At 36.8% G+C, this 21,289-nt stretch overlaps 1 protein-coding gene across 1 annotated transcript in view; it reads right to left on the reverse strand.

Moving 5' to 3' along the window:
- PLBD1 (phospholipase B domain containing 1) overlaps window positions 1–21,289 on the reverse strand; it is a 49,087-nt gene that overhangs the window by 18,409 nt on the left and 9,389 nt on the right. The window contains exons 2-5 of the mRNA XM_008579097.1: window positions 18,290–18,373; window positions 16,685–16,823; window positions 12,097–12,237; window positions 11,495–11,639 (exon numbers count right to left, since the gene is read on the reverse strand). Of these exons, the coding sequence (XP_008577319.1) occupies window positions 11,495–11,639; window positions 12,097–12,237; window positions 16,685–16,823; window positions 18,290–18,373 (509 nt within the window). The remainder of the gene's footprint in view (window positions 1–11,494; window positions 11,640–12,096; window positions 12,238–16,684; window positions 16,824–18,289; window positions 18,374–21,289) is intronic.

A 21,289-nucleotide genomic window follows, 5' to 3' on the forward strand; every position in this document is an offset into this window, starting at 1 on the left:
AGTACAAGCAATGTAACTGCCTGCTATTAAAGAAAATACAATAATTCTCAAAAAAATGAATTTCAGAATCACTATGGTGCACTATTTTTAATGTCCAAATTTCAACCAACAATTACTAGACATTAAAGGAAACAGGAAAGCATGATTCACACTTTTAAAAAAAAGTCACTAGAAATTGTCTCCAAGTAGGTCTAGATATTGTAGCTAGCGGACAAAAACCAAACAGTTCAAATAAAGAAAATGCAGTATTAAGAGTTACCAGAGCAGGAATCTCAATAGAGAAGTGGAAACTAGAGAAAGTAAAAAATGGAAATTAAATTAATTAATTTGTTATTTAATTCATTCATTTTTGGTGACTGGCCAGTGCAGTGATCCAAACCTCCAAACCCTTGACCTAGAAATGGAAATTTTAGACCTTATATGTACAATAAGTAAAATAAAAAATTCACTGTGTGATTCAACAGTTAATTTGAGATGGCAAAAGAATCAGAAAACTTGCAGACAGATCTAAAAAGGCCAAAGAAACATGAACAAAGCACTGAAGACTTGTGCAAAAAAATTTAGCAGATAAGCAATTGAAGTCCCAGAGGGAAAGGAAAAAGAAAGGGGATAGAAAAAATATGTAAAGCTACAACTGCTGGAAAATCCTTAAATTTAATGAAAAACATTAATTTACAGATCCTATAAGCTCAACAAACCCCAAGGAGAATAAACACAGAGAAAAACCAGAGCTAGCAAGCACATCACAAAGACAAAGATAAAAATCTAAATGAAGAAAAAAAAAGTTAGAGCAGAAAATGATATCATTTAACAGTTTACTTCATACACACACATACATATACACACATTTTCTTGTCTTAATTTCTTTAAAAGACAATGTGTTTAAATTAAAAGTAACATCATAATGGTGGGTTTGTAACATACATAGAATGTAACATGTATATGACAACAATAGCACAAAAAATGAGAGGTAATAAATGGGCCTATTACAATTGCAAAGTTTCTATTTTTTTACCAGACATAATTAAACATTAATTTTATGTAAATTGTGATGAGTTAAAGATGCGTATTATGATCCCTAGAGGAAGCATTTTTTATTTTATTTTATTTTTTATTTATTTATTTATTTTTGTCTTTTTTCGTGTCCAGCAACGGATTGCAACCCTCAGTGTCGCGCCCGTACTGGACTGGGACCGGCAATGGGATCGCAACCTTCGGTGCTGCGCCCGCACCGCGCTCAGCCAGTAAGCGGGAACCGGTCTGTATGTGGGATCCGAACCCTCGGCGGGAGCGCTGCCGCGCTCCCAAGCGGCGCACTGTAGCAGTGCGCCACCGGGCCGGCCCCAAAGGAAGCATTTTTTAAAAAATGCAAAGATATGTAGCTAGAAAGCCAACTGGGCTATTAAAATACATGACATGTTGTTAGGATACTTGTGTTAAAATGTTTAACACAAGGCTGGCTGGTTAGCTCAGTTGGCTGGAGTGTGATGTTATAATACCAAGGTCAAGAGTTCAGATCCCCAAACTGGCCAGCAGCCAAAAAAAAAAGTTTAACACAAAAGAACAAAGGAAAGGAGGAACAGAAAAGCAAAACAGAAGAAATACACTAAATAGCAAAATGTCAGACATAAATCCAAATACATGAGGGGTCTTCAAAAAGTTCATGGAAAGATTTCCATTATCCTTTAATTCTATTTTTATATGAACTTTTTTGAAGTACCCTCATATAAATATTTACATTAAATGTGAATGGATCAAACACTCCCATGAAAAGTCACAGATTATCAAGCTTGATTAAAGAAAAAACAAAAAAGCAAAAATCCACCTTTTGCTGTCTTTAGGAGACATATAATGAACACAAAAACACAAATAGTTTGAAAATAAATGAAGAGATAAAGTACAAGACGCAAACAGTAAACATAAGAAAGCTAGAGTGACTACATTAATATCAGAAAATATAAATAAGACAAGGAGCTGTTCTAGAGACATAAAAGGCATTTCATAATGATAAAAGGGTCAATATAATAGGAATATATAGTACTTATAAATATGTGCTGAATGACAGAGCAGCAAAATGCACAAAGCAAAACTTCCAGAAATAAAATAAGTACACAAATTAACAATTATAGTAGGAGGTGTAAATATTCCCTTTTTAGTAATCGATAGAGCAAGTATACAGAAAATCAGTAAGAATCCAGAAGATTTGAATCACACTATTAATTAACTTGACCTGATTGACATTAACAAAACACTACACCCAGAAATATCAGAATTCACATTCTTTACTACTGCATATGGAACATGCACTGAGATAGACCCATGATGTGCCATAAAACAGATCTCAATAAAGTTAAAAATTTTGAAATTTAGAATATGCCCTCTGATCCAATGGAATTAATTAGAAAACAGAATTAAATTAGGAAACAATGACAGAAAGATATCTGAAAAATCTCCAGATTTTTGGAAATTATACAATACACTTCCAAATAAACTATGGATCAAAAAATCATGTTAGATTAGAAAATATTCTAAATTGAATGAAAATGAAAACAAAGCATATGAAAATTTGACAGATGCACCAAAAGGAGTGCTTAGTGGGAAATCATAGTTTTATTTGCTTGTAAGAGAAATATCAAAATCAATTATCTAAGGTGCTACCTTAAGAAAGGAGAAAAAAAGTATAAATTAGAAACAAGCTAGGGCCGGCCCGGTGGTGCACGCTTGGGAGCGTGGCAGCGCTCCCGCCGAGGGTTCGGATCCTACGTACAGACCGGCCGCTCACTGGCTGAGCAAGGTGCAGGTGCGACACCGAGGGTTGCGATCCCGTTGCCGGTCCCGGTCTGGTACGGGCGCAACACTGAGGGTTGCGATCCGTTGCCGGTCACAAAAAAAGACAAAAAGGAAAAAAAAAAAAAAGAAACAAGCTAAATAGAAGAAAGAAAATAATAACAGTAAAAATAGAAATTAACAAAGAAGAAAATGAACAAGCAATGGGAAACAAATCAATGAAATCAAAATCTGGCTCTTGAAAAATACTAATAAAATTAATACAGTTCTGGCTACCACACATAACATTGTGAATAACAAAGGGGACTTAACTACAGATCCTACAGACATTAAGAGGTTAAGAAAAATATTGCAAATAACTTCATGTCAATAACATGATAACTTGGAAGAAATGGACAATTTCCTTGAAAGATGAAAATTTTCAATACTGATTCAAGAAGAATTAGAAAACTGGAATAGTCCTGTATCAATAAAAGAAATTCAATTTAAAATGAAGAACTTTTCAAAAAATAAAACTCCATGTCCAAAATAAATTTTAAAAAAGATACAACAATCAAAATAATATGCTGAACTTTCAAAAGAAGAGAACAGAATCGAAGGTAGCGTAAGTGGGAAAGGGTGAGGGGAAGGAGGGGAAAGGAAGAATTGGTGAAGGTCCACGAAACTGATTTCATTGTATAATGTTGAGTATACTAATTATCTTGATTTGCGCATCACATATTGTACACAGGTACTGATAATTAATGCTGTACTTCACAGATATGTACAATCAACTATGTTCCAAAAAAAAATTTTTTTTAAATCTAAACATAAAAAAAAAATTATAAAACTTTGCCAATTCAGAATACACTTGAATTCACTAAAAAAAAAAAAGAAAAAAACCAAAAATTCCATGTCCAGATAGCTCAACTGGTGAATTCTATTAAACATTTAAAAAAGAAAAAAAAAAATACCAGTCTTATACAAACTCTTTCAGAAAACTTAGGAGGAGGCCGGCCTGTGGCTCACTCGATAGAGTGTGGTGCTGATAACACCAAGGCCATGGGTTCGGATCCTATATAGGGATGGCCGAGTTTGTTCACTGGCTGAGCGTGGTGTTGACAACACCAAGCCAAGGGTTGAGATCCCCTTACCGGTCATCTTTTTTTAAAAAAAAAAAAGAAAACTTAGGAGGAAGAAATAGTTCCAAATTTAGAATATAAAAATAGCTTACTCTGATACCAAACCATCTTAAGAAAAAGAAACTACAGATCAATGTCTCTCATGAACATAGATGAAAAAATCCTTGACAAAATACTAGTAAATTGAGTAAAAAATAAATAAAATAAATAAATATATCATTACTAAGTGAGGATTAACCCAGGATTGTGAAGTTGGTTTAACATCTGAAAATCAATCAACATAACTCATCATGTTAATAAAAAAGAAAAATCATATGATCCTTTCAGTAGATGCTGAGAAAGAATTTGGCAAAATGCAATACCCACTTATTGATAAAAATAGTAAGAGAAAGAACCTTCCTGGGCCGGCCTGTGGCTCACTCGGGAGAGTGCGGTGCTGATAACACCAAGGCCACGGGTTCGGATCCCATATAGGGATGGCCGGTTTGCTCACTGGGTGAGCGTGGTGCTGACAACACCAAGTCAAGGGTTAAGATCCCCTTACCGGTCATCTTTTTTTTTTAAAAAAAAAAAAAAAGAACCTTCCTTTACATCATAAAGGGCATCTACAGAAAACCTACAGCTTACATCATACTTAGTGGTGAAAGACTAAATACTTTTCACCTAAAATCGGGATTTAGGCAAGGATTCCCATGCTCACCACTTTAGTCTGCATTACTCTGGAGGTCTTACCCCATGCAATCCTAAGAAAACAGACATTCCAGGGAAGGAGGAAGTAAAACTGGCTTTACTTAGAGACGGCATGATTGTGCATATAAAAAAATCCCAAGGAATCTACAAAAAAGCTATTAGAACTAATAAATGAATTTAGAATGGTCTCAGGTTAATTATACACAAAAAAAACTTAATGCAGCGTGATGGTTTTAAAATTTTCATACATTCTTTGACACTCTTCTCTTTAAAAGGTGGATCCGAATTCCCTTTCCTCGAATGTGGGCTGGTCATAACATCTTGCTTCTAATGAATAGAATGTGGCGGAAATAATAGTATCTGACTTCTAAGGTGACGTCACAATAGGCATATTTCTATTTTGTTCTTTTGTATCACTTGATCTGGGGGAAGCCAGGCACCTTGTCATGAGGATACTCAAGCAGTTCTGAGGACAGGCCCAAGAAGACAGGAGGCAATTTGCCCATATCACCTTGTCAGTTACGTGAGTCACCTTGGAAGTGCATTCTCCAGCTTCCGGTGAGCTACCAGAGATTTCAGCCCCTCAGTCTTTGAGTCTTCTAGCTAAAACCCCAGACATAGTATAGAAAAGACAAACTATCCTCTCTGTGCCCTATCTAAATTCCTGACCCACAGAAACCATGAGATGTTAAATGATTATTGTTGTTTTAAGCCATGATTATTGTTGTTTAACCATTTTTAGGGTTATTTGTAATGTAGCAATGGATAACTGATCCATATAGTCAAGCAATGAACAATTGGAAAAAGGAATAAAAAATCAATTCTGATTACAGTAGAATCAAAAATTATTAGGAATCAGTTTAATTAAAGGTGTGTAAGACCTGTATACTGAAAACTACAAGACATTGCTAAATTAAACAAGGCCTAAATAAACAGAAATATATTATATTCAGGGACTGGAAGACAGTGTTGGTAACATGTCAATTTCCTCTGAATTGATTGAAAGATTCAGTGCAATTGAAATCAGCAGACCTTTGTGCTGAGGTCTTCATGCGGTGGTACTGACTACCTTTTCAGTACAGTCATTTCCAATGTGATTTCTCTCTCTGTCTTACGTCCTGAGTTCTTGGCTGGGGAGGGCAGGGCTTTTTATCTTCTTAGCCTTACTGGTTGTTATGCAAAACAGATCATGGCTATTCAAAACCCTTCTTGTTAGGGATAGAAAACTTCTAGAACAAGGTTATCCAGGGCCACCTCCCTTAAGATTTCTGGAGACTCAGGCAAGAATTTTTTTTCAGGGCCCCTGACGATATAAATAATTTGATTAAAAAGTATATTACGGGGCCGGCCCGTGGCTCACTCGGGTGAGTATGTTTCTGATAACGCCAAGGCCACGGGTTCAGATCCCATATAGGGATGGCTGGTTGGCTCACTGGATGAGCATGGTGCTGACAACACCAAGTCAAGGGTTAAGATCCCCTTACTGGTCATCTTTAAAAAAAAAAAAAAAAAAGTATATTACAAAATTCAGGAGCCCATGTGAGGTACACTAACTTATCAATGAAGATTTAGAATAATGGACAGAGGAAGTTACTTACGTATTTGTCTATTGTCCAATAAGTGCACATGAATATTCTTTACAGTGTCCAGGCACCATCTCTTTGTATTTTTTATTATCAAATGCATTGTGCCTGGTTAATTTCCTATATCCTGCCATGAGAAAAAGGTAGCAATAATACTATAATTACTACAAAGCCATGACTCATGGGAACCTGTTTGTACTATAACATAGATCTCCTTGCCTCTGTGGTTCGCTAAGTCCATTTACTTAATGACTCTGCAACAATGGTGAATACTGGCATCTAATGACTCTCTCAAAGACCCTTATGGGGGTACTTTGTTAATGATGATCACAAACGCAAGTCTTACCCAGAGTGGTAAGAAAAAAAAAAAATCTGTTTTCTGGCCACTAAAGTTACATTCAGAGTTTCATAGTGTAAACGTAGATCAACCTATTTTCCTACAGTGTCTTCTCTTAGCCTCTTTAGACTGCAGTTACTGCCTTCCTAGAAAGCAATCTCTTCCCATGGTACTGCTCCCCCACCTTCCACCCACTGCCACCAGTGGGCAGGATAGGTGAGAAGCCTGTGAGCAGAGCCATAAGAGCTGTCCCAGTCACAAAAAGAAAATCCAGCCAGTTGAAGACTGACCCGTGAGAGTAGGAAATAGCCTCATCAAGCGGAAGCAAGAGATCTGTTGCAAAGCCCCGTTTGTACTGTGGAGAGGGTTCTGAAAAGGTCTTGACGGGGCCAGGGCCCCTAGAGGACTGCCTAAAACCTAGTGCAGAGCCTGCAGGGGTGAGGTGGCCACAACAGGGGGTAGCAGTAGAGCTCATGGAGTAAAGTTTGCTTGTCATCTCCCCTGCTGCCTGCAGGTGCTGTAGAAGAGAGGTGGCACTGCAGGGAGGACAGGAGAGAGCCCATGAAGAGCCCGTGCATGCTGAAGCCCAGGGGCAAGAGGTGACTTTAGGTAGACTAGAGCCCTGTCACATGCTCTGTCTGACATAAAAGTCACCAAAATCATCATGTTACCACCATTCTGACAACTAAATCATGCACCATCTTGCAAAAAATATACTGCTTGGGCCAGCTGAAGGGATCTGCTCACCAGGGCCTCACCACTGGACGAATCCCAGAACTCCTCTGGCATCTTGTTGAATCCACGTGTGGGCAGGGGTAGAGGGGAAGAGCTCCCAGAAAGGGAGACAAGGGACAAAAACCCACATGGGTCCCTTTCTGGGCTCAAAGAAGCTGACCTGGATGGCTCTGCCACCCTGGCTGGTCACGGGCACTGGAATGGAAACTAGAAATTTTCTAGAAAGGAGCTTTCTAAACTGGACACACAAGGCATGCAGGTCAGGGCCAGGATGTCCTAACACTGCCAGCCTGGCTGGCCTAGGGGTGATGGAAGGGGACATAGACAATTTTGAGAAAGGCATTTCAAAGCTGGGTGGGGTTAGTGGGTTCTCTTGCCCAGATCTGAGGGTGGAGCTGAGGTTATCAGCACCTGCTATACTTTGGTGTAATTTTGACTTTCTCAGGGCAGTGCATGTTAGCTTCTTGAGGTTAAAAATTTCCCCAAGCGTGAGAGAAATTTTACTGTTTTTTAGAACAGACTAGAAAAGACCAAACCTATTAAGCAATTGAGTCACCTTAAATTTTTTCTAGACTAAGAGAAATTCATCTGTTTTCCTTGACATATAACCACCTCTATTTTTATGGAGTTCACTGAGGCTCTGGTGAGCGGCAAAAGTGAGGTAGGCTTTGGTAAGTTTGGGTGTACTGGAGGCAGCATATCCTTTTGTAATATTGATGAATGTAATGTGAAGGATTCCTGTTGTTTCTTCTGTTCTTCTCTGCTGGAGCACAATTTTGGGAGTGCCCAAAATTCTTACCAGGTAATTATCAGTTCTTATTCTCATTAGGTAATTATTCCTCCAGGATTCTGGCAAGGAGGCTGCTAGGACAACAGAAGCACACGGAAAGTTGTGATTTGACATTTTGTTTTCTTTTTGAGGATGGATTGCTCATTTGCAAAACATTATGGTGACCAGAATCACCTGAATTATTGCATCAGCCTTCCAAACGTTCTGTTGGCAGCTTCTTTTGTCCTCCTTCCCTTATTATGGGCCAGATAATTCCAAAATGAAAACCTATTCATTTCACTTCCACTTGCCATTTTAATGGTCTTGTATTGATCTTCTGTTCCCCTCTATGGCCTTCTCCACACTTCTCTTGCCTACTTACTGTTCGTTCCACATGGAACATTCTAGCACCTCCTTATGCCAATTAGCCTGGCTAAATTATCTTGTCTTCTGTGCCTTGACTTAAACTTGACTTTCTCTTTGAAGCTATCTCAACATTCCAGACTAATGTTTTCTGTTAAAACCACATTTTATTGGCATTTATTTTTTGTCTCCATTTCTCATTGAGATGCAAATTTTATGAGAGTAGGGATTGTGTCTGTCCTGCTCTCCACTGTAAATCCTTTGCCTCATACAACAATTGAACAGAAAATTGTGATGAATAAATAAATTATATAATGTTTACAACTTTATGAAGTAAGCATTATATTAGCTTACATATCATTTTACAGACGAGAAAACTAAGCCTCACCAAATAAAGCAGTCAGACTTTATGTGTCAAGGAATGGTTTAGCAGATGTCCAAGCTCTGCCTTCTTACTTCTTGGAAAGCTCAAAAAAAGTCCTTGTGTCTTGAAGCTTTAGTGTTTTTCATGGCAATTATCTTGATGGTCACTTCAAAAAATCTGGTGGGAGGGCCATGATGTATTTTGTAAAGCACGGTTAGGTTCATATGAAATCTTCAGAATTGTCTGTATATCTTTAGTCTGATGGCAGCTGTACCATCCCAGTTATCATCACCTTTAATATGTACCTCAGCCAAGTCATGAATGTTTCATTTGCTTGTTTGTTTGTTTTCAGCTGGCCAGGAATCGAACCTTGGACCTCAGAGCTACCAGCTCTACCCTCTAACCAACTGAGCTAACCAGTCAAGTGAAAATGTTTCATGATTTATCTGTAGGTTCTGACTCAGATATTCCTTTGTTTTTTTTTTATTTTTTATTTTTATATTGCCTTTATTTAATTTTAATATAAATACACAAACTGCTATTTTAACACAAGTCATTTGCTTAATTCCTAACTTCACATTCATCTTTTTTTCCAGCTTTATTGATGTATAATTGACAAATAAAAATTGTATATTTTCAAGATTAACAATGTGATGTTTGGATGTGTGTATACATTGTGAAAATGATTACCCCAACCAAGCTAATTAACACATGCATCACCTTTTTGTGTGTGTGGTGAGAATACTTAAGATCTACTCTCTTAGCAAGCTTCAAAAACACAGTCCATTATTATTAACTACTGACTGAGGAATTCTTAATACCCATGCCCAGATCAGGAAAAGCCTCCAGGCCTTTCCCCATTTGATGCAGAAATAACACCACACTCCTAACTCACTCCATCTACCATGACACTCCAGCGAAGAAAAACAAACCACCCAGCTTTGTTCTGGGCTCAACAGTTCACATGGCATGAACTTCATGGCAAAGCATCATTCCACCTCTGTTGGATGAATCCAATGTGCTGATCCCTTAATCAAACACTGTGTAGTATAAATAAGACTCTATGTGTTTTTCCAGTTTGCTATTGAGAACAAAGCTGACCAGACAGAGAAAACAGGAATCACATTGTTTCACTGTCTCCCATAAAAACACCTTGAGGTATAACAATGTCTTTTTTTCTCTCACAGTTTCAATTGGTATATATTATCTATGTTATCTACCTACATATCTATTCTTGAAGGATACAGATGCAAATGTTAACAGGGTCAGAAGTTTCATAGGAAAACCTTCTGTATCCTACCGATTCACTATCTCTGGGCTCCAGGACTGCTAAGACTATTGAAGAACACCGTGTTCTAGAGATTTCTAAACAGTGCACGTAGCATCTGAACACTGCATTTTACCACAAATAAGAGTAAGACTATTTGACCAGTGTCAGTCTCTTGTTCTTAAATGTCGGTCTCATGGAACAAAAAAGAATAAAAGCACAGTCTAATGGAAGGAGGAGTGTCCAGTTGCCCTCAGTGCTAAAACAATTCAGCAAACTAACACAAAAATGAAATGGAAATGGCCTCAAAGGAAGGATCAGGTCACAAGGACAGAAGAATATTGGGTTATGCCACTGGTCAGAATTCTTGATATGATATGAGAGGTGGTTGGTTTAACTACCCTATAAGTTTGAGATTTGCAATTAAAGGTCGAAATTGCCCACCTCACATCCATGTTGTACCCTTAGATGTTTCGTAGCATTTCCCTCGTCTTTGCTCATGGTGTTTCCTGACAAGGTTGCAGACCTGTAACTGAGGGCAATTCCAGCTAGCAGACATGAGCTGGTGGGTTCACAGAGTGGCTTTTGTTTTTAAATCCATATTTCTGTCTACATTCCTGCATGAGAATGGTCCCTAGGAGCTTGGTAGTTGCCCCCTTTCAAAGGGTCATGTGTTGAATACAATTGTTTCACTTTCTGTTTTTCTTATACCAGGTCCCTTCATTCATTTATATCACCTGTCTATCTCCTTTAGCACAGGAGTTTGCAACTCCTGCTCTACAGACTGACCTATCATCCATCTCTACCTGTCCAAATTCTAGCCACCCTCCATGGTCCACCGCAAATGTCAGCCACTCTTCCCTTTCCCCAACAGTCAGGTGTGAATCCTTCTTCTTTGGAATACTTACACATTCGTTACACTTCTTTTGTAGCATATACAATGTCCAGTAATGTTATTATTCTTATCTATATTGTACTTATCTAGTCCTGACTATAGTGTAAGGTTTATAAGCTTATGCATCCACCTACCCATTAATTCAGCAAAAATGTATAAGTACTAGGTGCCACACACTAGGTTACGTGCTGTGGATGCTGCAATGAATAAGAGAAACAGAGTCCAGGCCTTCAAGGAGATACTGAGTGCAAGATCTGTTGCTTTCCATTACAGAGCCTAGGAAAGCGTCTTGTACCTAACAAATACTCAACTGGAATTTGTGGAAGTGAATTTAGATGTATCCACTTACATTTACTAAGTGTCTTCTACTTGGCAAATCTATTAACCTAGTTTACATCATTCTATTAAATAAAAGCATTAATGCTATATTTCTTTTTTAAAAAAACCTCTAAAAATCAGAATACTCATTAATGTTTACTAACTAGTAAACATTTCTTCTCTCACTCCAGTTAACTCAGAATCACCAAGTTTTTATCCTAAAATAGTACTCAAAGTACTCAGATGTCCCTCTATATTTATTTACCTGGGTAACTGCTGAAAGAGAGGCGACTACTGCTGGTGTCTTTGTCTTTGATGTTGAAGTCCCAGTGTTTATATATCCTGAGCATGGCTGCGTACGTGTACCAGCTTGAGTGAGCAAAAAAGATGTTCTCAAATCCAGGAAGAACCTATAGCCAGAGTCATAGTGAATGATGCAGAGGTATTTAGATAATGGAGTGCAATTTTAACTGTAGGAATACAGGGATTGTATCAATTCGGTAAGTTTTTACTACCTTATTTATTACTGGAAAATATGGCCAAGGAGTCCAACATTAACCTTTAGTGTGCGCAGAATAGAATATGTCCTTCTAACATCCAAAATAAAAGATTCTGGAAGGTGGGAGAGGCAGGTGCACCCAGCATGAGAGGGATGTTGGAAGAAACAGAGGTAACATCATGTACTTCCAGTTCCCTGTCAAAGTTCTCTCCCTCCAATTTTTAACTTCTACATAGAGGAATCCTCAGGCTGATAATACATAGCTGTAGCCAGGGCTGATGGAATGTAACTATACTTGGGTGACATAGAGAAAAAGTCTGTGTGGACTAGAACAAGGAAAAAGAGAAGAGCTGATGCGAGTGCCTTACCTTAATAAGAGCAGAACAATGTCCCATCTCCCATCTCCTAAAAGCACTCAGGCTGATGTTTTTTGTGGGAGACAGTGAGGGAATCACATCCAACAGATCTCCAATGGCATTCAGGAACTGAATGTGGAACATGGTCATGGGCTGGGGAAGGACAAAGCTGCAGCTTAGCACTGATTGTGACATATGTCATTTTCTATTTTTTCTCTTGTTAGGGATCCATTCAATTATTCCCTTGGAAAGGGTCTCTAATGTAACAGATGTACTAGACTTTACTGTAGCTTATAAAATAATTTTTATGGCTTTATAGTTTAGAAGAGACGCTTCAGCATGTTTTGATATCCACAGATTTTGGGAGTGGCTCTGTACAGAATCAAACAAACAGAGCTTTCTGTCTGCATTCCTCTACAGCAGGGTTTCTCAGCCTTGGCACTATTGATATTTTGGGCTGGGTAATTCTTTGGGGGGTTGGGCATTGTAAGATGATTAGCAGCATTCCTGACCTCTACCTCCTAGATATCAGCAGCTATCTCCCAGTTTTGACAACCAAAAATGTCTCCAGACATTGCCAAATGTCATCTGGGGGGGAAATCACCCCTAGATGAGAACTACTGCTTTGCAGCAAAAACACTCAACTGAGATGATTTTGATTTTGATTGTGTGCTTAATATAAGGCTAACAGGACAGCATTAATCCTGAAACAATGATCAGATTACACTTGGATATGAACTTTGATCTAACTGGAGAGCACTGCTCCAGCAAGGTTCAATCCACTGGAGCAGTCTGGGGCTAGGCATGTACAAATTGGTTTTTAGGTAGAGGTGGTGGGAAGACAAACACAGAAGACATTTTAACCAAAAACAAAACAAAAGCAAAAGCAAAAAACCAAATCCAATTTTTATTTACGTAAACATTCTCTTTGTTTTGTTTTTTGAATATTATGCATTCATTATTCAAGATTTAAAAAATTATACTAAGGCCGATAGTGGAAAGTCTTCTCTCCTCCACTTGCTCAGGTCCCACCCTGTCTCCAGTTTACCATTTTTACTGGTTTCTCATGTATATCTCCAGAGTTTTTTAAATGTCTTATAAATACAATTTTTTTTTTTTTACACAAATGGTAGTGTATTATACGCACTGCTTTTCACCTCAATTTTTTTTTTTTTCTCTTTTCACCTCAGTTTATTTTTTCTCAATATATTTCACTTACTATCTTGGAGCTCTTTCTAAATTAGATGTAAAAATCTTCTTTATTCTATTTAGCAGTAATGAACGGATGCACTATAACAAGCATTTTGTTGATGAACTTTCAGGTGATTTCTAGTCTTATAAACAATGCTACAATAATTAATCTTGCACACTTCCTAGAAGTGATTTTGATTTTCATAAACATTGCCAAATTGTCCTCAGAGGAGCTGTTTCAATTATACCCTTCCAGCCTCAACAACATATTAAACATTTCCAATCTGAAGGTGAAAAACAGTATCCCATTGTAATTTATATTTGCATTTCTTTATTTATGAGTAATGCTGAGTATATCTTTAAAAACCATTGGGTTTGTTTTTTGTAAACTGTTTATATGCTTTATTTTTCTACTAGGTTATTCTTTTTTTCTATTAATTTTTTTTTTTTTTTTTTTTTTTTTTTTGTGGTGGCTGGCCGGTACAGGGATCCAAACCCTTGCTAACCGACCAGGCCTCTATTAACTTTCAGAAGCTTTTTAAATATTAGGGAGATTATGTTTGTTTCTCATATGAGTTGCAATTTTTTTAAGTTTGTAACTTGCCTTTATTTAAAAAATTAAGAATGATATATATAATGATCATATATATGAAAGAATAATGAGGTATACATGCAATTTAAGGAAAAATAATAAAAATAAACTATGTATGTACTCATCCCACAGTTTAGAAATAGAAGTGCCTTAGAAGCAGTGCCTTAGAAGTCTCCAACATCATCTCCCTCCTTTCCTACCAGCAGTGACCACTATGCTAAGTTTTGTCACTCATTACTGGCTTCTTTATTATTTTATTATCTATATTTGAATCCTTAAACAATATACTTTTAGAAATATGCCTGTTTTTGAATTTGTACAAATGCAGTCATATAGTGTGCAACCTTTCATGACACACTTTTCTCAGTATTATTTTTCTGACATTAGTGTTGTTCATTTTCATTGCTATATGGTATTCCATTGTGTGTCCATTTTTCTATTGGATATTTTCTGTTTCTATAATTTATTTGTTGATGTTCTGTATGTATTATAGACACAAATCCTTTGTTAGTTAAATATACTGGAAGTATCTTCTCTTGGTTTATAGCTTATCTTTTCACTTTCTATATATTGTCTTTTTATAAAAAGTAATTCTTCATTTAATTAGCTGAATTTATCAATCTCTCTCTTTACGGTTACTGCTTTTGTGTTTTAAGACATTGTTTCCTGCCCTAAGTCATATTCTCGTCAGGAATAATTAATTCTACTGAGTTCTTATTACTTCAAAGCAAGGAAATATGTAAATTTTAGGGAAGCTAAAAATAATGATTTCCTACTCATATTTCATGTTTAAAGACCGGAGTCTTAACCTTATTGGTTTTTCCTGTGCTAAGATTCCTGACATCTAACATAACTATTTGCTTTATTTTACAATATTTATCTATCCATCCAACTCTCTCTTTCTATCAAATTTCAAAATAGCAATACCGATATTATTATTAAAGTGAGATTACTACATATGGTTTAAGGGTTTTTTGTTTGTGTGGTGTTTCTTCTCCTCAGGATTTATCTCACTCAGGATACATGGCAGTAGCTATTTTAATGTCACTTGAAATAATTGCTCTCTGTGTGGTTAAGCCATCAACTTGTTACACAGTTTGATATATCTTGGTTAATTTGTTTTTGATTTTTAGGGATTGCTTTTCTTCTTTGTAATTAAGTCATATTTTATAATTACGAACAGCATTTACGTGGCTCAATAGTCAAACCTATACAGTCAGAGAAATGTATTTTTCATTCCTGTCCTCTCTCTTTCTGTCCTTCTTTTATAGGTAATTATTTATTTTTTAGTTTGAGGATTTCATTCTGTTGTTATTGTTGAAAAGATAAGCAAATCTGTCTACTATCTATATTTATCATCTACCAATCTTTATTTCCCTTTCTTTTTTTTTTGTTTTTTGTCTTTTTCCGTGTCCGGCAACGGATCGCAACCCTCAGTGTCGCCCCCGTACCGGACTGGGGACCGGCAACGGGATTGCAACCCTCGGGGTTGCTCCCGCGCCTCGCTCAGCCAGTGAGCGGGAACCGGTCTGTATGTGGGATCCGAACCCTCGGGCGGGAGCGCTGCCGCGCTTCCCAAGCGGCACACTATCCAGTGCGCCACCGGGCCGGCCCTTTATTTCCCTTTCTTATGTAAAAGGTAGTGTCCATTACACACTGTTCTTCACCTCACTTTTTTACACTTAAGAACAAATCCCAAAGGTCACTCCGTAACAGTATATGGAGATCTACCTCCTTTCTGTTTACAGCTACATCGTTTATGCAGCCAGTCCTTTATGTATTTGGCTATTTTCTGTCTTTTGCTGTTATCAATTATCTGCAATGAATAAACTTGTCCATATGCCATATTGTGTTCTTGCCAGTGCACATTAGTGATAATACTAGAAGTGGGATGGCTTGGGTCAAAGGGTAAATGAGAACATGATTTTGGTACAGAATGCCAAAATTCCTGTCCATAGTGGACATTTTGCATTCCCACCAGTGTTTGAAGGGAGTGCTTGTTTTCCCACAGTCTTGCCAACAGAGTATGCTTTCACACTTTGTGATTTTTGCCAAATTGGTCAGTATGGTTTTACGTACGTCTAATCTTATGAACAAGGCTGAGCTCATATGATTAAGAAGTGTGCATTACTTTTCTGTGAACTTTTTGTGTATTTTACCCAGTATATTTGTGTGTATGTGTGTGAATATATATATATATATCCCAGAAAACAAAGTATCCATAATTTTTGGAAGGATAGCAAATGGTACCTTGGAAGTCTCACTGATTCAGTAAAGCTTCCCACCAAAATTATGGTGTGTTTGGGTTTGCGTGTGTGTTTATGTGAATGTTGTAAAGTATGGGAAACACAGAACTTATACACTTAGATATTTTGTCTTAATGAGCATATAGTTTAAAACACTAGCTTTATCTGGTTAGTTAAAAAGCTTGATATGAATGTATTCATAGGAGCCTTTTAAACCTGCTCCTGGGCACAGTATCATAGAAGATTGAGGGCTGGTGGTTAGCTCAGTTGGTTAGAGCACAGCCTTATAACACCAAGGTCATGGGTTTGGATCCCCGTACTGGCCAGCTGACAAAAAAAAAAGCATTAAAATATTGAAAAAACATAGAAACAAGTTGTTTTCTTCATGTATTGAGCCTGAATTTTGTGCCAGAGTAAGTTAGGTGCTGCAATATGATAGATATGATGGTGCAAGGAATTTATACTCTAATCCTAATTTAATCTGCTTCTAAATTGGAATGTTATCTTAAAGGCAACTTTCAATATTCTTGTCCTACTGTATAAATTCTAAGCAGTTTCTTAAAAACCTTACCTTTGTCCCTTCTAATTTAGCCCTTTTCACTGCTCCTACGTATAGGCCATCCATTTGTGCCACCACATAGCCTGTATGTCTCCAAAATGGGTCATCCTTGTATTGTTTGATGTTTTTCCGGGTCCACTGATCTTGTTTCCTGGAAGAGAAATTAGGTTTGTCTAGACGTCTCAGTGGTTGCTCATCCAAAGCTAAATCAAACAAGGCATGTAGAGATTATATAGTCAGACACTTATGTTAGTGTAATCTAAATTCTAGATCCTGTAACATTCCAGTCACTCAAAGGATTTCAGGTCAAATCCTAAGTGATTTTTAGTTTCTCCCAAGAACTATAACTCTTCTTATATAGCTTCTTCTGTGCTGTCTGGAACCAAAACACACGTGTGATATTTACCTACCTGTGATACTGAGACCTAAGAAAATCAAGGACAGACCATCCAACTGCGTTTCTCATAAAATCATAATGTCTCATTAAGTCAATAAAGAGAAGTTGATTAACTTTGCTTTTAGGACGTAGAAGTGGTAAAGTTAAATTAACAGGAAAAGAAACTTCTAAAGAAAAGGTGGTTTATATGTGTTTATATTTCTCTCACAGACCATTTTCGTAGCTTATGGTTCATTTCATTCCAGTCGTTAATAACTGCCTCAACAACTCTATCTTAGTATGCTGAGCAATAAAGTCTTATGTTTTATAGTACTTTCACTCTGTCTGTCTTATTTCAGTTCTGGGGATGATTTGATAGAACTTTGTATACTGAAAGCTATTTCTGATTTGTTCTGGCTATCTCTAGATCATGGGATATAGTCCAATGGCTTTTTTTCTTTTTTAAAGATGACCAGTAAGGAGATCTTAACCCTTGACTTGGTGTTGTCAGCACCACGCTCACCCAAGTGAGCCAACCGGCCATCCCTATATAGGGATGGCAAACCTATGGCCTTGGTGTTATCAGCACCACATTCTCCCGAGTGAGCCATGGGCCGGCCCTAGTCCAATGGCTTTTAACTGATGCTCTTAGGACTTTCAGCATTTCATGAAGATATTGCTTAGTGTGTGATTTGGAGAGCCAAACCAGGAGCCTTCCTGTCCCCCAATCAATCTCTTGTCATCCTGCAAATTTAAACAAATTTAAAATTTTATTCTTCAAAAAACTTCATTAAAATGGAAATATTATCAGAGGGTATGAAGAATTTCGACTGCAGATATTAGCTAACACCCCATTTAGGGTCAGTCACCAGGCCCATGAAAAGGAAACATCTTATAGACTGAGGAGAAGGGATCCCTGCAAGAAGGAGAGGGGCCCCATGTGGAAGGGATCCAGGGACTTGGCCTGCTTTACACTGTGTCTTCCTCTAGTTGTATTAGCAATTGATAATGTGACATTCAACCTGAACTTTTTGTAAAAGCCAAAAACTAGAGGACAAACTGTCTGCAACCAGTTTTTATGCCATTACCAAAGAATGCTATACCCTACTGCAAGAACAACTATAGAGTTCTGCTAAAGAGATAGAAAAAGAAATTGGCAAAAGAAAAATTACTGTTTGAAATTACAAATTCAGGCTCTGCAGCCTTAATAACAATGAGAAGAGGAAAGCTGTTATACATACTCTATAAAATCCTGCACTTTATCCACAATGGAAGGTTTCTTGATCAGCTGTGGGTAGAGGTTTGTGAAGTGGTCATACATGTGTCTGAAATGATAGATGAAAACGGTTACATTTCTATTTTTCTTCTTGGATTTCTCCACCATAGCAAATTATCCAGTCTTTTGGCTAGCTAGCACGTCCCCTATTGCAAACTTTTCCTATTATTTTTTTCTAAATGAACAACTGAAAATTAAGAAACATTTTCAACATACAGAAAAGCACAAAATATATCAAGCACACAAGTATCCACCACCCAATTTATCAAATCATTATCTTTTGCCATATATATAAATATTTTAAAAGATGACTGGTAAGGGGATCTTAACCCTTGACTTGGTGTTGTCAGCACCACGCTCTCCCAAGTGAGCCATGGGCCGGACCTATCTTTTGCCATATATATAAATATTTTAAAAGATGACTGGTAAGGGGATCTTAACCCTTGACTTGGTGTTGTCAGCACCACGCTCTCCCAAGTGAGCGAACCGGCCATGCCTATATAGGGATCCGAACCCGTGGCCTTGGTGTTATCAGCACCCACTCTCCCAAGTGAGCCATGGGCCGGACCTATCTTTTGCCATATTTATCTCGCATATTTTAAAAAATAAAACAAAACATTATACAGAGTTGAAGCCTGAATTACCCTCCCTTTTCCCCAGAGGTAACTACAAACTTAAATCTGGTTTATTATTCCCATGCAATTTTTTATACATCACCACATATCTATTTAACCATAAATAATGTATAGTATTATTTATCATGTTTCAGAACAAAATATAAATAAGAACATATTGACCTACCACTCTAATTTATTTATTTCTATTAATATGATTTTTAAAAAAATATCTATATCATCTGCTCCTTAAATTTATTCTTTTCAATTGTTGATAGTATTCCATGGTATAACTATATAACAATTCATAAATGCATTCCCATAAGGGACATTTAACTGGTTTTTAATTTTTCACTACCATACTGCAACTTTAAACATTGTTGTATATGGCTCTTTTTACACATTTGCATGTTCTTCCAGAATACACAGAAACACACACACACACGTACACACACACAAAATTGCTGGGCTGAATATTCTATATATCTGTAAAGTTACTAGATATTCCCAAGTTGTTCTCCATAGTGATTATACCAATTTACATTCCTACCCACTACATGTTAGACTTCTTCCTCCAAACCCTCATCAACACTTGGTGTTGTCATATTTTTCAATTTTCAACAATTTGATGACTTTTAAATAATTTCTCGATTTAATTTTCATTCCCTGAAGGATTATTGGGTATTTGGGATTCTTTATTTTAAAACATTAAAAGTGTCTCATGTGCCATGCAGTAAATATTTTTAATTGAAGAAAATAACCCATTTAAGTTTATTGCGATTTTAATATTCTTGGATTTATTTCTATAATCTTTTCTGTTTTCCATTTACCATCCCTTTCTTTGTACCCTCTTTATGATTTTATTTCTCAGATAACCCTTCTTTTATCTTTTGTTTTTACTTCTGCTAATTTAAAAACTATAGAATGCATTTCTACTCTTTTAATGATCATTTAAAAAAACATTTGTAACTCTGTGTTTCTTCTAAAGTCTAAATGAATTTTATATTCCTCTCTTCCTCCAAACATGAAGCATATTTCAGCAAGTTTTAACTACCCATTGACATTCCCCACCACGTAATCATTCAAAGATTTAGCTAATGAAAAAATTTTTATTTAAAGAATTTTTTAAGTTTTACCATCAAATTTTATTAATTTCTTTGTTTCTTGTATTAACTATTTCTCCTTTATCCTAAACATTCCTTCTTGTTATTCTTGCTAAAGTATATCCTTTAATACTATAATACAAGTCTGTGGGTGGTAAATTGTTTTAATTATATATCTGAACATATCCTTCTTTTGCCCTTTCTCTTGGAAAACTTAAATAATTATAAAATTCTAGTTAGATATTTTCCATTAGTACTTTTAAGATATCATCCTGATATCTTCTGACTCTGTTGTTGGTGATCAGAAGTATGCTGTCTAGATTCCTTTGCAGTCAATTTCTTTCTTTTCTTTCTTTCTTTTTTTTTTTCCTTTTTGTCTTTTTTCGTGACCGGTAACAGAATCGCAACCCTCGGTGTCGCGCCCGCACCGCGCTCAACCAGTGAGCGGACCGGTCTCTATATGGGATCCGAACCCTCGGCGGGAGCGCCACCGCGCTCCCAAGCACCGCACTCTAACGAGTGCAATTTCTTTCTTTTCTGATAGCTTTTAAGATTATTCTCACTATCCTCAATTTTCTGAAGTTTCATCCACTGCATTGTAGTAACTTAATAGGCTGTTTCCAACTAAGGACATGTCTTTTTTTCAATTTTGATAAATTCTTAGCTATTGCTCTGTTAATTGCTGCTTACTTGCAATTCCCTGCAGTCTCTTTTTCTGGGACTCCTAATAGACCTATGGAGAAGTTTCTCGATCTAACTTCCATGTCTAGTAACAGCTCTTTCATTCTTTTTACCCCTTTATCTCTTGGGACTGTGTATTTTCTAAATCCTTCAATGCTAATATCTGAATCATATTTTTTTCTGATTATGTCCAGCCTAGGGTTTGCTCATTTATTAATTAAGATTTTAAAAGTTTAGTTTCCACAATTTTCTTTTATAATATTTCTAAAAGGTTCTGTTTAAATATCTACCTGTCTTTTTCCTTCCCTTTTGCTTTATAAATACTCCTTCAAGGTTTCTTTCATTTATAACTTAAGGCACCCTAAGCAAATTTAAAGTTTCTGTTAAACCATTCTATAAAGTTAATCTGGAGTGTGTTTACGATATTATTGCTGATTTTGTTGACTGTCTTTCTTGGCATTCAATTTGTTTGTATATTTTGGAACTTTGGTGTGCAGGCATTTTTACTTATTCTCTCTCTCTCCTCCTTCTATTCTCCTATCCCCCAATTTTCCTTAAGTGCCTCCA

This window comes from Galeopterus variegatus, unplaced genomic scaffold, assembly GCF_000696425.1.
Source record: "Galeopterus variegatus unplaced genomic scaffold, G_variegatus-3.0.2 Scaffold1807, whole genome shotgun sequence".
In the NCBI taxonomy this organism is placed as follows: domain Eukaryota; kingdom Metazoa; phylum Chordata; class Mammalia; order Dermoptera; family Cynocephalidae; genus Galeopterus; species Galeopterus variegatus.